The 15,247-nt window shown below is 31.4% G+C and overlaps 2 protein-coding genes across 2 annotated transcripts; both read left to right on the top strand.

Annotated features, from left to right (window-relative positions):
• Window positions 1-49: 49 nt before the first annotated feature.
• On the top strand, window positions 50-3,820 carry LOC108906387 (cytochrome P450 6k1-like). Its single transcript, XM_018709616.2, has 5 exons — window positions 50-297; window positions 581-809; window positions 907-1,114; window positions 2,798-3,111; window positions 3,591-3,820. The coding sequence occupies exons 1-4, from the start codon at window positions 119-121 to the stop codon at window positions 3,073-3,075; spliced, it is 894 nt and encodes a 297-aa protein (XP_018565132.1). The 5' UTR covers window positions 50-118; the 3' UTR covers window positions 3,076-3,111; window positions 3,591-3,820.
• A 1,927-nt stretch (window positions 3,821-5,747) lies between these two features.
• Window positions 5,748-10,787, top strand: LOC108906450 (cytochrome P450 6j1). Its single transcript, XM_018709694.1, has 7 exons — window positions 5,748-6,007; window positions 6,434-6,671; window positions 6,875-7,143; window positions 7,359-7,548; window positions 9,189-9,339; window positions 10,040-10,306; window positions 10,554-10,787. Exons 1-7 carry the CDS (start codon window positions 5,829-5,831, stop codon window positions 10,718-10,720), a joined length of 1,461 nt encoding a protein of 486 aa, XP_018565210.1. The 5' UTR covers window positions 5,748-5,828; the 3' UTR covers window positions 10,721-10,787.
• Window positions 10,788-15,247: the final 4,460 nt, after the last annotated feature.

Here is a 15,247-nt window from a genome sequence, read left to right as displayed (position 1 = left end):
ATACAGCGCAAGTATTTTAACTGATTAATGGATCATACCGTAATAAGAATTGAATGTAGTAACTATTTGTTAACCTTACATTTAACCAGTATCTATAAAGCTACCACAATAACAAGACATGTTGTTGATTCTGATAGTGTTTATTACCTTACCGCTGCTATATATAATTATTAAAAAATATAAATACTGGGAAAAGAAAGGGGTACCTGGACCTAAGCCCTTACCCCTCATTGGAAACATCGGTGTCAGTATTCTCGGGCAAAAAAATGTGTCGGATGTTTACGCAGATATTTATCAGTAAGTACCCCCTTTGTATCGAATAGATAGGTAATCGAGAAATTGTGTTATAACCTCACTGACAAGAAAACCACTACTCCATGGCCTACATACCCCAACTATTATTGAGAGTCTGAAAATGGTGTTTTTTCCGAATCTACCTACATATTCGTCTAATGACATTTAAATACTAGTAGTTGCATTTCAGTATGCTCTCATCCAAACTTTTCCCCAATGCTCTATTGTCTTTACCTACCATAAATAAGGAAAATGTTTTGGTAACGTCTCGAACTGATTTTTTTAGTAAGTTTGAAGACTGTCCCTTTGTGGGAGTCTACAGAATGGGGCAACCATGTCTGCTGATAAGAGATCCAGAAATAATAAAAAACGTTTTGATCAAAGACGTTAGTTGTTTTATGGAAAAAGTGGACAGAGAGTTGGATCCGCTGATCAGTCGAAACACTTTCATCATGAAAGGAGATGAATGGAAGAGAGCCAGGCAATTCATGACACCAAACTTTGCAAGTGGAAAAGTAGGTTTAAAATCGTTATACCTACAGTGCATTTATTATTTGTGGGCAAAGTTTTCGTTTGTTTTCTTATTTATTTATTTTCCTATTACATTTTTAGATAAAAGCCGTATTTCCTATAGCAGAAGGTGTAAGTAAGAATCTTGTCAGTTATTTGGAAGAACAAGATGTTGCTGTCAATGCCAAAGAGGCGTTCATAAAATTCAGCTGCGATGTGATCGCCGCTTACGGATATGGCATGGAAGGAAATAGCTTCAAGGATCCTAACGCTGAGTTGATGACCTTGGCTAAAAAATTTGCCACGCCAGGCACTTCTCTGCAAAGCATAAAGCTAACTCTGTCGATTTTTATGCCAAAGCTTATAAAAATGAAGTACGTACCTATATACCTAATTATATATAAATATATCATGTTACAATATAAAGAATTTAACAAAACAAACAAAAAATGATACAAGTGAGTGTATAAAAAAAATGTAAACTGACATTAGACACTCTACTGAAGCATTTAATAAAAATTGCAGAAATATGTTTAACAACAAAATAAAATCTCTTTGAGGATTAAAATTAAACTATGCCAACAACTTCAATTTTATTTAGTCTAATTGACTAATTGCTTAAGCTTAATGCTTAAAAATGTAGCATGGTAAATTTTTGGTTTAACTAATATGTATAGGGTTAGTCACTATAATCTGACAACTTATTCGGTGTTATTATTGAAATTACAAAAAAGTTCTAAATACAATAGTTTTGGCTTTTTTATGAATTCTTATAATACAATATTAGAAAAAGCAATTGAATAATGGAAATCACTAAATTAAAGATTTTTTTTAATTGAAACACCCTATATATTAGTGCATACTTAGTTTCGTTAAGTTTTTTCAAAAAAAGTTATAAACTGAAATATGTCGAAAAGTCCTAAACCAAACAGTCACATATTATATATTTTTGAAAAGAGAAAAATTGAACGAAGCTAAGTATAAACTAATATATAGGGTGTTCCTTCAAAAAAATTATAATTTAGTGATTTCCATTATCCAACTAATTTTTTCTAATACTGTATTATAAAAATTCATAAAAAAAGTTAAAACTTTTGTGTTAAAAACTTTTTATAATTTTAATATAAACTCGCAATAAGTTGTCAGATTATAGTGACTAACTCTGTACAATGTCAAAACAATGTTACATGTTGTTAAAATATAATGCCAAACATACAAGAGATAGAAAACGTAATTTCAAATAAAAAGTTTCCTACTAAGAGTCTGAAAACAGTTAATTTTTTTTCTCATATTTTGACACTCTGCAGTGCTATTTTTTCTCTCTATGAGCTTTATTTTCTAATGTTTTTTTTTTTCATAGAATATCTATTTCCTGAGATATTTGAGAAAAAATACTGAATAACGTCTTTTTTTAATAAAAAAAATGTACATTTTCAATCACCAATAACTCAAAGAATATTGAAAAACGTCTTTATTTAATAAAAAATTTACATTTTCAATCACCAATAACTCAGAAAATATTGACTTGGCGAAAAATGTTCATATGATACTTTTTGCTTAAAATTGATTGCTTTATCGATTCCTGCGGTTATTTTCAATATTTTATTTTTCACCCCCTAGAAGACTTCTAATCCTTGTGCAAAAGCGCTTATCGGCACTATATAACTTTTGTTTCTTGACCTATTTTCTACTTTTCACGTCAGAGAGAATTCGGAGGGAAAACCCTTCCCCCTGGACTATGACAGAGTTCACAAATATTTACAAATTTTTGGGGATAATTTACTAGTGATAGGGCGAATAAGGACATTTAGGTGGTAATACATGTAGGGCAATGTGAAAGACATTAAATAAATTTTATATGTATATAGGTTTATTATTAATTGTCATGATTTAATATAATTTCCGATAGATAAATACTTATCTGCCTATCCCGAGTTCAAAATTTATCTGAAAACATTTTATATACATGAGATTAACTGATTTTTTATTACAGAAACGTTAAGGTTACACCCACCACTGGCCCAGCTAAGCAAGATATGCGCTGAGCAATACACAATGACGTCAACCGGCAACAACTTCAGAAATATAAGTGTTACACTGGAGAAAGGATCATCGATAGTAATTTCTCTTCTTGGCTTGCATACAGACGCGAGATATTTTCCGTCGCCAAATGAATTTATCCCGGAAAGATTTTTGGACAAGGCTGAAGCTAATAAGAACGTATACATGCCATTTGGCGCCGGTCCCAGGATGTGCATAGGTTCTTTTTAGTTGTCACTCTAATTTAACCTTGTTGGATATTATCATGTAACTATTCTTCAACAGAACAGTATTGCGTTCTAAGCACATTTAATATTGCCGCAAAATTTTTCTAATCCTTCGTCTTTTAAGATTTCTGTTGAGATTTCCAACCCTTCTGTTTCCTCAAATGGTTAAGAGGATTATAGGGTGGATAATAACAAAAGTGCTTAGAACGTAATAGCAACTATCTAGAGAAATAACGCAACTGTTTATGTGTTTGAAACCATTAACACATTTTTTCATTTCCTTATTTGTTCTGCTTTTAAAACCAATGAACTTTAGCTTTCGAAATATTCCCCTTGCCTTAGTTCTAGACAGACTAAACAGTCCCGTTTCATAATTTCAGAAATGTTTTCAGTTTCTCCTGAATGTCTTTAAACGTAAATTATTTTGTTAGGATAATAAAACAACTATGTAATTATTTTTTGGAGACTTTAAATTGTTTTCTTTTTTGTCCAAATAATGAAGAAAATATTTAATTCCAGGTAGTCGTTTTGGGTCTATGGTAGTGAAAGTTGGAATAGCCCAGACGATAAGAAATTTTGAAGTAACCCTGAATGAAAAAACAATACATCCCCTGAAGCATGATCCGTTGTACTTTTCACTGTACCCTAAAGGAGGGGTTTGGTTCAACTGCAAGAAAATTAAACTCGAGAAATAGCTCAGCAACGAAAGAATTTTCGGCTCTGTTATTGACGAAGATTTTGATTTTCAATTATTATTATATGTATAATGCATAATAAACTATGTTAAAATTTTAATTAGTTTTTAAATCTAAACCGACAATGTAACTTTCAAATAACATCGAAAAGAAATAAAATTCATTTCTCAAAATCACGTTATCAAAGACTATTCCTTATAAGGTCAAAATAGTTATAGTACTTCCTAAAAAAAAAATCCTATCGTTGTGGAGTTATTCGCCTTCAAAGAAAGAAGTTTGAAAAACAAATTACAATTATAACTTCTCAGTCGTTACCATGACAACAATGAAATTGGGCAATTAAAGTAACTCATGGTAATGTTAATTTACAAGTTTAAACTGATATTCAATATGCCTGGTTTATACAGGAGCAGACGAAATTATCCAGTTAAATTTATCATATCATAGGCAAATAATAGTCTGCTAAATTGGAGCCCGGGGGTGCGTATTATATTGCTATATATTATGTATTACGTCTAATTAAAGTCATTGTAACTGACAAACAGATGTCTATGAAACTATAGCAATAAAATTTTTGTAATAGCAAAGCGTGTCCAACTCTATCAAACGACTTTGTAAAATTCATAATATGATAAAATTGAAGCTGTATATGGCGGTTGCACAAATTGATACACGTTTATTACAAAAAATCAAATGTGGTAATATATGCCAAAATGACATGCCAATTACATATACACAATCCTCTGAGTCACACTTAGGCATACTTTTGCTAATTTTCAAGCTTCATGAAAAGTATTGTAAGAAAAAGTTTGTATGTATATTATAATTACAACTACTTTACACAGTTTCCTGGCCAGTTAAAATCTAATCCTTAAAAAAACTTCCCTAAGCCCCTATATCTGTATACATATACAGGGTGTCCGCGTTTTTTGTAGCAGGACTTTCACAACTTGTACTAAAAGTCCTTTAAAAAAAAATCATGTAAACATATATGTATAGATGCGTCGTTAACCTGTTAACTCGCAAGAGGAACTTGTACGACGAATCCGGAATGCCGCTCTCAGAATAACTCCACATTATTTGAGAGACGTCGCTGTAATTTGTGTGTAGAACAAAATGGCGGCCATTTCGAACAGCTCCTTTGAGGTCTATTTATAGACTAAGTTGTTTCTCCATACCGTGTTGTTTATTTTTTTATTATCTTACAATAAACTGTGTGAAACAAAAAGTTTTATTTCTGTCTAAACAAAGCGAGACAGGAAAAAAAAGTAAATAACAAAAAAGTTGTATTTTTGATAGCTAAATCTGAGAAAAAATTCAAACTTACCAAAAATCAGTGGCGTACCATATTCTTTTCTATTTTTATCAAGCTGGTGTCTTGTTGTGACGCCACTGGGGAAAATAGGACAAATTAAATTATGTGAGAAAATGAGTATTATTATTACAAACAAAGTTGCCAAGTTTCAACAAAGTCTAAAGAGGGGTTTTCGTTTTATGAATAAAAAATCAATTCTCATTTTAAACTTGAACACTCTGTAAATCGAAAACGACGCATCTATGCATATATGTTTACAAGAACTTTTTTTTTAAAGGACTTTTAGTACAAGTTGTGAAAGTCCTGCTACAAAAAACGCGAACACCCTGTATATCGGAAAAATTTATGAAGGGTTCTTTGAGTGGTTGGTTGTTTGCTCATTGGCCCGATGCTCTTTCGTCTGCGTTGCATGACTGGACACTTGCAGTATTAATTTTCATGATGACAGACACATATTTCTTATATTATCTAATTACCCAATCGTTAACGATAACTTTAAATATAAAACTGATTAGGTTTAATGCAAACAACATATATTCCAATATGTTTACAAACTCTGTCGAAATAAGTAATATCTTTTAATAATAATATTAACCCGCAAGGTCGAGATAAAGTTATTAATATTTATCACTAATGCAGTAAGTTATGTATAAAAGTCAAATTTTTAGGATAGTAGTCTAATTAGCTTAACATATTCGCGAGAGAATAATATTTCATTGAATTCTAGTAGTGTAGTTCTAGAACAACATGTTGCTCATACTAGTAGTCTCGATTTTGTTTCTATTTTTATTTTATTTTATAAGAAAATCAAAGTACTGGGAAAGCAGGGGTGTCCCAGGTCCTAAACCTTTACCTATTTTGGGAAATATAGGAGCTAACCTTATTGGAAAGAAAAGTACATACGAAATTTCTGCAGACATTTACAAGTAAGAAAAGTAATGACTAATATCGATTACGTAATATTTAAACTTAGATATAGTATAGTAATATATTTCATATATTTCCTGAAAATTCATGTCCAACAAATAAAATATAAATACTAAATATCTAGATGAATCTGTCTTCTTCTTTTAATTATACAATTTTTATAATTACCTCTTGAACTTTTATTATTTTTTTAAGATTATTCAAAATAATAAAAAAAATTGTTTTATATCAAATATATAAAATTGAAGGAACATTTTAGAATTTGAATTAATTTAACATCTTTAAAGTAAAGTAAAAGAATATGCTCTAATAAAAAGGAAAAATAAAGCAGCAAATATTCTAGCGGTGTTTAAATATTCTTTAAAACTGTTTATCGATATTTTATAGTATCCAAATTTGGTACTTAATTCAATTGATTTTTGCAGGCAGTATCCAAATGATCCCTTTGTAGGAATTTTTAGAATGGGAACGCCTAGCCTCATTATAAGAGATCCGGAAATAATAAAAAACGTTCTTGTAAAGGATTTTAGTCATTTCGTGAACAACGACATATACGTTGACAAGAAGCTCGATCCTCTTCTTGGTATGAATCCTTTTGTACTAAATGATGATGAGTGGAAAAAGACAAGGCAACTTTTATCACCAGGATTTGCACCAGCAAAAGTAAGTACAATAATGGATCACCAAAATTGAATAACAAAAATAAGAGGTAATTTCCACATGAGAAAATATACTATATTTCAGTTAATAAAATGGTACGTTACTTATAAGATAAAATAAGGATTGTTTTTAAATTAAATTTTTTCTTTGTACTCACAATTTCTCAACTGTGTTTCTGCCTATTTAAATATGTTTATCGTTTTTAGATAAAGACGTTATTTCCATACATGGAGAAAGTAGCCAAAAATTTTGCAAAGTACTTAAAAACGCATGAAGGTGAAGCGTTGAACCTGAAAGATTTGTGTGGAAGGTACACCTGCGACACAGTCGCTCTCTCCGCATTTGCATTGGAAGGGAATAGCTTCAAAGACCCCAACGCTCAATTCCTACAAATAGTACGAACTTTTGTAACACCCGGAACCTGGCAAGCTTTCAAATTTGCCATAAGTTTTTATGTTCCGTATTTCAAAATGAAGTAAGTATTTCATTAGTGATCGGAAACAATTGCCTTTTGGATAAAAAGGAAAAAGTAACATGAGATACATCTAATGATACCTAAAACCTTCACTTTGTATCCTCTTGACCAAAACCTACTCACATTTCATGAACTCCTTTCAAATTCAGTAATTATTAACATTACACCAAATATTATTGGTCTGTATGCAAAATTTATATTGAATTATCTTCCAGGTTAATGCCAAAATGTTTTGATGATGCCGTAATTAACATTACTAAAGAAATTCTAAAGTACAGAAAGGAAAATAATGTCAAAAGAAACGATTACTTCGAAGCAATATCTCAGATACCAAGCGGTTCTTTGGTTGAAATAGCAGCACATCTGTCCGGATTTATAGTCGATGGATATGAGACTTCTTCGTCGGTAATTACCTTCAATACTTATTCATAGATTCATATTTATCAAATTCAAATAACAATTTTTCCATACTCATACCTCATACCTATCTCTTAGTGTAGAACGAAAATTTTATTTATTCGACAAGTTTACTGTTTTATGTGTTCCTTATTTTTTTTTATAACTACCACTATCATGAAATGTGTTGTTATACCCACTGGTTGTTACGGTACGTTGTTAATTATCAATTATTTAATAAACAGTTCTATCTGAATTTTGTAAAAATGCAAGAAATTAATTGTGTTTCTGTGGCTATTTTTAAAGAAGCTCAAGAAGCATTTTCCATTGTAATGTTCCCAGCGAAATCCAGGGAACATTACGAAGTAGCGTTCGCCGAGTTTAACGAATGGAGGGGGAAACGGAGAGTAATGACAATAAATGAAGAAGTCATGCTATCGTATTTTTTAAATATGAAGAAAAAAATATGTAATTTCATCTATGTGGTCAAAGTATTCCTTGGTGATAAAGGTCTACAAAAATATAGATATTGGAAAATATAACATGCTTACTGCTTATTTGAATAGTGAATTGAGAGGATACAAAGCAAAAAAACCTGCAGTATTGGAAAGAGCACATATTGAAGAATTTTTGAGTGGGGCTTCCGATAAAGAACATTTAATGATTAAGGTAATATCTCTTTACCTTTTACACGTTGTTAGGTATATAGTGAAGTTTGAATTATTTTAGGTTTCACTAATAATGGGGGTTTCTCGTGCCTATCAATGCTGAGAATTGACAAATTTAAAAATTAGTGACGTACAGGATGTTGTTGGGCATTTCAAGAAAATTTACAATTACAGAAGAAGGATTTCACGTGAATGCTGTCGAAATATGTAGAAAATATATTCCTCTGCGCTCAATTCGCCTAACACAAGACAGATACATCAATCAAAAATGTACTTCTCAGCCTGTTGGAATCAACACATTCGCGAAAGTACCCTTAATAGTTGCTTCATTCCCGATTATCGCAAATCCAGAAGCATATACTAATTGTATGAGGCGCACTTCAACAACTTTATTGGCCAATAAAGATGCTGATCTTACAACCATCAAACGGCATGATGGACCTAACAAACTTGATATTGCAAGGAAATTTCAAGAAAAATATAGTTGGTCCTTTCAAGAAGACATTCGTAACATGTGCAAATTCTTCACAAACTTCGGCAGATGTTATGCGTTCCGAAAATGATGGCAACAATACTACAAGGGCTGTTATTAACGGAAAGGAAGTTAAATGTGATAAAACAAAAAACGAAATGTCTATTACTATAAATGTAAATGTTAATGTAAATAAATTAATTAATTAAATTTGAATTATTATAGGTTTATTATTTTTTCATTATTATACTAATGAAATAAAGTGACTTTATTCCACTAGTGGATAAAGTATCACTTTAGGGCTCGGTTAAAGCTTGATTAACAGATCAAGCGGTTAGACTGTACATATAACGATTTATTTTATAACGGATAATCACAGTCGAATCGCCTAATTAGTTAATATAGCCTTAATTAAGACTCAAAGTACCGGGCCTATACGGTTCATATGTGTGAATGAAAGTCCGATTATAAGGTGATTGTGGATAAAATAATACATTAATGATTTTTAGGCAATGACATTTATATTTTATGAGTTGGCCAAAAACCCTAAATGTCAACAGAAGTTGCGAGAGGAAATAAATACTGTTTTGGAAAAAAATAAAGGAGAACTTTCAGTCGAAATCCTGAAGGACATGACTTACCTTGAGGCTTGCATAAATGGTAAATTTTATTATTCTCTAATATTGTTGACGATGTGTGTGTGTGTGTGTGTGTGTGTGTGTGTGTGTGTGTGTGTGTGTGTGTGTGTGTGTGTGTGTGTGTGTGTGTGTGTNTGTGTGTGTGTGTGTGTGTGTGTGTGTGTGTGTGTGTGTGTGTGTGTGTGTGTGTGGGTGTGTGTGTGTGTATGTGTGTGTGTGTGCGTGATATGGATTTTTCTTTGTACAACTAATGTTGCCTGGATATAATTTTGACTACTGTATTATGTCTACCTACTTGTTAATAGTTTGGTACCAGATAGTATTTTATGCATCTTCATTTGTGAATATGCCTTCATATTTTGTATAAGCATTTGTTTTGACTTGATCTGATCTTGAATTGTAACTATAAAACCCTCAGATTCCGGTGATAATTAACCTTTCTATAACATTTGTATGTTTGTTCCCTATTTGTCTGTTCCTGATTGACATTTTAGTGTCTACCATGAAGCAGTTTGGATGACCAAACGTAATGGGTGATTTTTATTATGGAAATAAGATCTTATCGATTTTATCTGCTTGATGCACAGTTCTTGTTGATATATCGTTCCTCTTCCTCCTTATCTACTTAATGTTATTCTTTCTTTACATGAGTTGGGGTGTAATTACCTATATTATTATAATTATTATTAAATGTAATAGAGCTTTGTAATATTTTTTTGCAGAGGGATTAAGGTTACATCCACCACTAGCTCAGTTAACTAGAACCTGCAACAAAAGCTATACCGTCTCAACTATCAGTCCAGAATTAAACAAATTAAGTGTTACATTGGAACCAGGATTATCGCTAATTTTTCCTCTCCTAGGACTGCATATGGATCCGAAATATTTTCCTTCGCCAGAGGAATTTATTCCTGAAAGATTTTTAGACAAAAACGACGCCAACAAATATGTTTATATGCCCTTCGGTACTGGACTTAGGACATGTTTAGGTAAAATATAGCTTTCGTGAAAGTTTAGGGTTGTCTTCTAATGGAACGATCACCAGTTGTAATCACTAACTGAAGATTTTCTCACTAATAATATACGAGCCTGAATAATCACTATTTCGTAAAAGATACGGAGGGATTGTTTTTATGAGAAGGTCTTTGTAGTGTTAACAACGATGACCTTATTGAAATGGGAATATTGTAAATGATCGTTTTATTACACATTATCATTACAAAACTTTTATTTTAGGGAGTCGACTAGCTTTGCTGCAGTCGAAAGTTGCATTAGCTACCATATTTAAAGATTTTGAAATAAGTTTGGATGAAAAGCTGAAAAAACCAATGAAGTACGACACGATGTATTTCTTATTGAACCCCAAAGGAGGAGCTTGGATCAACAGTCGAAAAATATCTTAATAAAAGCAATATTATATTTTGTATATAGTTAATAAATAATATACCGAAGTCTATTATAAAAATCAAACGACGAATTACTTTAACTTAAATATATTTTAAAATTATTTCTAAACCCTTATTCAAAATTATTTTTATTGCTTTTGAATAGTTAGTCCTCATATTTCACTTTTCGAATATCATCTTAGGTGGGCGTAAAATCCTTGAAATTGGAATTCTGAATTTCTATAAGTAATTTGTATTCAATCATATCAATCTCTGTATACAGGGTGGGTCACAACTAACGCCACCGTCGATAGGGACCAAACAACAAATGTTATACAAACCTGTTTAGGTGGGTATATGTAGGTTGATTCCGGCAACATTTTAAAAAATTTTTGAAATATACACGGTGTCCAGGAAAAGCGTACCATATCAAAGTTATATATTTTAAATGGAACACCCTGTATTTTACTGCATTTTGAAAGCACCCTAACAAAATAGGTGAACTTTATTAAACCTTCTGCATACCTACGACTTATTGTTTGTGAGGTATTTCAATTTTAGTGAAAATGCAGGCTTAGCGTAGAAATTTATTAGTAATGAAAAATTAATTTTAAGGAAGCAGCTTTGAAGAGTGTATTTTAGATCCTTGCAGTTATAAATTACTATATTTGTCGTCACTTAATATTGTACAAGGTGTTCAAAAAACTGCTGAATACTTCTCTCAACTTTAAACAGCAATAACTTGGTTATTTTAAATGGGACACCCAGTATATTTTTACTTTGGGAGTTGTGAAATTTAAAACTCTTTCAAACTGTGTATAGGTTCCCTATACCTATCTCTAACGGTATTGGAGATATTTGTGCCGTTTCGTTTTTTATAGATTTTTTTTGTAAGATGTATCCACGTGTCTTTATCGAGGTCATTACTGAATTGGTTTGGGTTCTTGATGACGTCGCTTTAAATATATTGAGAAAAATGAGGATGCAATTAGATGGCGCGCCTGCAAATTTTTTCATATTCAGTGAGAAATTATTTAAATTGAAAATTTAGTAATAAATGGATAAGTAGGAATGGTGCATGTCAGTGGCCACGTAGGTGTCCAGACCTCACCGTAATGGACTTCTTTGTTTCGGGCTATATAAAAAATCTTGTACACAATGTTCCACCTACTACTTGCGATGATATAATGGAAAGGATTAGAGATGAACTTGCCACAATCACCCCAGATGTTCTAAGGAATGTGAGGATGTCATTTGAAGATAGAATAAGATGCTGTATTCAAGAGAATGGTTATCAATTCAATCATCAATTAAAATTTTTCTTTGTTTCTTCTAAAAGTAAAATTTCCTTTAACAAATATTTTTCATGTTCCTAATGATTTAATTGACTTACGTACATACAACAAACATAATATTTATACAAAATTAATAACTTTTTATAATTATTCTGCTTATAAAATAGTATTTTTTATTAAAAAACTTTCTTGAATATTGTCATGATTGAAGCTTTACCAATTCAATAAAGACCTCGACAAAGACAACTGGATACATCTTAAAATTCGATAAAAAACGAAAGGCACAAATATCTCCAATACCGTTAGAGATAGGTATAGGGAACCTATACACAGTTTGAAAGAGTTTTAAATTTCCTAGCTGCCAAAGTAAAAATATACTGGGTGTCCCATTTACAATAACCAAGTTATTGCTGTTTAAAGTTGAGAAAAGTATCCAGCAGTTTTTTGAACACCCTATATAATAGTAATTGACGACAAATAATAATAATAATTTATAATTCAAGGATCTAAACTACTCTTTCCAAAGATGCTTCCTTAAAATTATTTTTTTATTACTAATATTAAATTTATACGCCTGCATTTTCACTAAAATTGAAATATCTCGCAAACAATAACTCCTAGATATGCAGAACCTTTAATAAAGTTCACCTATTTTATTACGGTGCTTTCAAAAATGCTGTAAAATACAGGGTGTTCCATTTAAAAATACATAACTTTGATATGCTCAATGCTCATCGCCTTCTTCTTTAGTCTGTTTATGATTCACTAAACCAAAAATGTTCCAGCAAATTACTTTGAATGCAAGATAGCTACTACCAGTTCCAAAACATAATAAATAATCATTTAAATTGATCTTTTGTAAATAGACAATATTATTTACAAAATATTGTGCAGAGTAATAGATAATGACGTAATGAACTGTTTTTCAAAAAACAGAACTCAAGAAATTGGACGACCTCTCCGACATACAAAATTGACAACTAAAGCGAAATAAACATATAACATTAATGTAAATGGCATTTTTTATAAAACAGAATTACTCTTCAGTTTTCTAATTATGTAGAATGAAAAGTACGGAGTGAAAAGTACAGAAAACAGGACCCTGGTCCCAAATCTTTACCCTTGGTGGGAAACTATGGAGCCAATGGTTTGTTCTAAATCTCAAGATTCATTTAATCCTTTCCAACCAAACCATTTCCATTACACTCTGTGTATAAAAGTTTGTATTAGCAATCATTTGAACGTACCAAATATAAACCTCTACTACAACAAAACTCCTCTCTTGTGTCTTTATGGAATTGGAAACCGCCGACACAACCAAACGAAGTTCCAAACGTTTCTAAATGAAAGATTCATTCACAGGATTAATTAAATCCAATAAATAGTTAATCGAGCCGGGCGCACTCAGTGGTCCACGTCCAGTACTATTTAGATTAAAATATATTTTTCATTACGAACCGCACTAGGATTGGTCGACAACGGAAATGTTAGCTCTGATCTCTGTGAATTGCGAACAAAAAACTTTTGTACGAACTTGACCAACCTCAGAGGTACGCTAGAATGGTCGACTGAGCAGGCCGATTGTGTTTTGTCACTCATGTATAGTTTCATCGCCTGCTGCATAATGCGCTTCAACTCTTCGGATTTTTTCGATACTACACTTCACAGGCACTGGAAATATACTGTTAATTTGGTTTTGAACACACGTTGGCAGCAACGAATTTAAATCAATATGTCGCCTAGCTTAACTGTAGAATATTTTTTGTACTTAATTTATAATATCGTTCACAAGGAAATTCTTTTTCTACATTAGTTGCAATATACGAACAATTCAAAGATAAATATAGTTGCAACAGTTAAAATTTTTTAAAATTTGTCGCAAGCCAGCCATGTATCTTAAAATACCTTTTTGTGAAATAAAAGCATCTGATGCAAGGGAGCAATTTCCTCAAAAAACAATACCATATCTCAATCTGGAACTCACATACGCTTGGTAAACAGTTATCAATTGTAAAGAAATTAAAACAGGTTGAGCGGAATGAGATTTACAAGCAAGGCATTCATCAATTGTTACTCTCAAAAACTTAATTTCATTTTCGTACCGTGAAATATCAGAATCATTTAAAGTAAAACATAATTTGGCACAACATTTTTGCATGTTATGGAACATGATAGAGATGGTTTTACTTATAGAAGAAGCATTAGTTTTTGTTTCAAAGACTTGTCTGTGTTATCAGATACTAACAAGGATGTATCATCCACATACATGACAAAAGAAGTATCACAAACTACGTTCCAAATTCGTTGGTATACAGTAAAAATATAATTGGGCCTAGTATGGATCCCTGAGGAACCCCTATACTGAAATTATGTTGTTCTTGTACGTCAGACGAACATACTGTTTATGTCCTTCCAAAAGAGATACGATCCACTCGTTTGCTACTCTCCTGCTTCAAAATATTGAATAATTTTATAATAGAATGATTATTAAACTGAAAACCATGTTGATTTTAATACATTTCAAAAGTCGCTGCATATAACAATGTTCGAAGATTCTGGAAACCACAGGTGGTTATAGGTCTATAATTTTCCATAAGTTGTGGACAGTGTTTTTTATAAATAGCAATGACTTTTCCTACTAACAATACCATTGGAAAAACTCCAAGTGAGAAAGATAAATTAACAAGATAGGTAATAGTGTGAATAATATAATGAATTAAAACCATAGGTCCTTCATCTGATCCAGAGGAGTATTTACGTTTTAATTTACTTTTTAATAGGAACAGAATTTCATTATCTACAAAAGGTTCTAAGAAAAATGTTACAAGGAATTTCACAGTTAATTTTATTATTTATAGGAATGTTATGTAGGTACTTTATCTAAAGGAGCATTTTTAAAATATCTTATAAAATAAGAGGATCTTCAAATAAATTTACGGTCTGTTTATGTTTATATTATTTATTTATTATATATCTATTATTTAGAGAATTTTAAATAGCAAACCTTATGGAAAACTACAACTAGTAGACATACACTAGGCACAGAAATTAAGAGATATTAAAAAAATCCCAAAACTTTGAATGATTTTCAAAGAGCTGTAACTTGGAGGGAAATGGTTGTAGAGAGAATAAAAAAAAGGAAATTGAAGCCTCAAGGGTCTAGTTTTCAGATCTGCAGTTTATAATTTTTTAGAGCAGTTTTTGAGTAAGCATAAGAAAATCAACGGATAAAAAAATTGTAAATTTTTGC

The sequence above is a fragment of the Anoplophora glabripennis genome, unplaced genomic scaffold (genome assembly GCF_000390285.2).
Source record: "Anoplophora glabripennis isolate ALB-LARVAE unplaced genomic scaffold, Agla_2.0 scaffold47, whole genome shotgun sequence".
Taxonomy (NCBI): Eukaryota; Metazoa; Arthropoda; class Insecta; order Coleoptera; family Cerambycidae; genus Anoplophora; species Anoplophora glabripennis.
The sequence above is the reverse complement of the archived record's forward strand: the minus strand, read 5'-3'. Positions and strand labels throughout refer to the sequence as shown.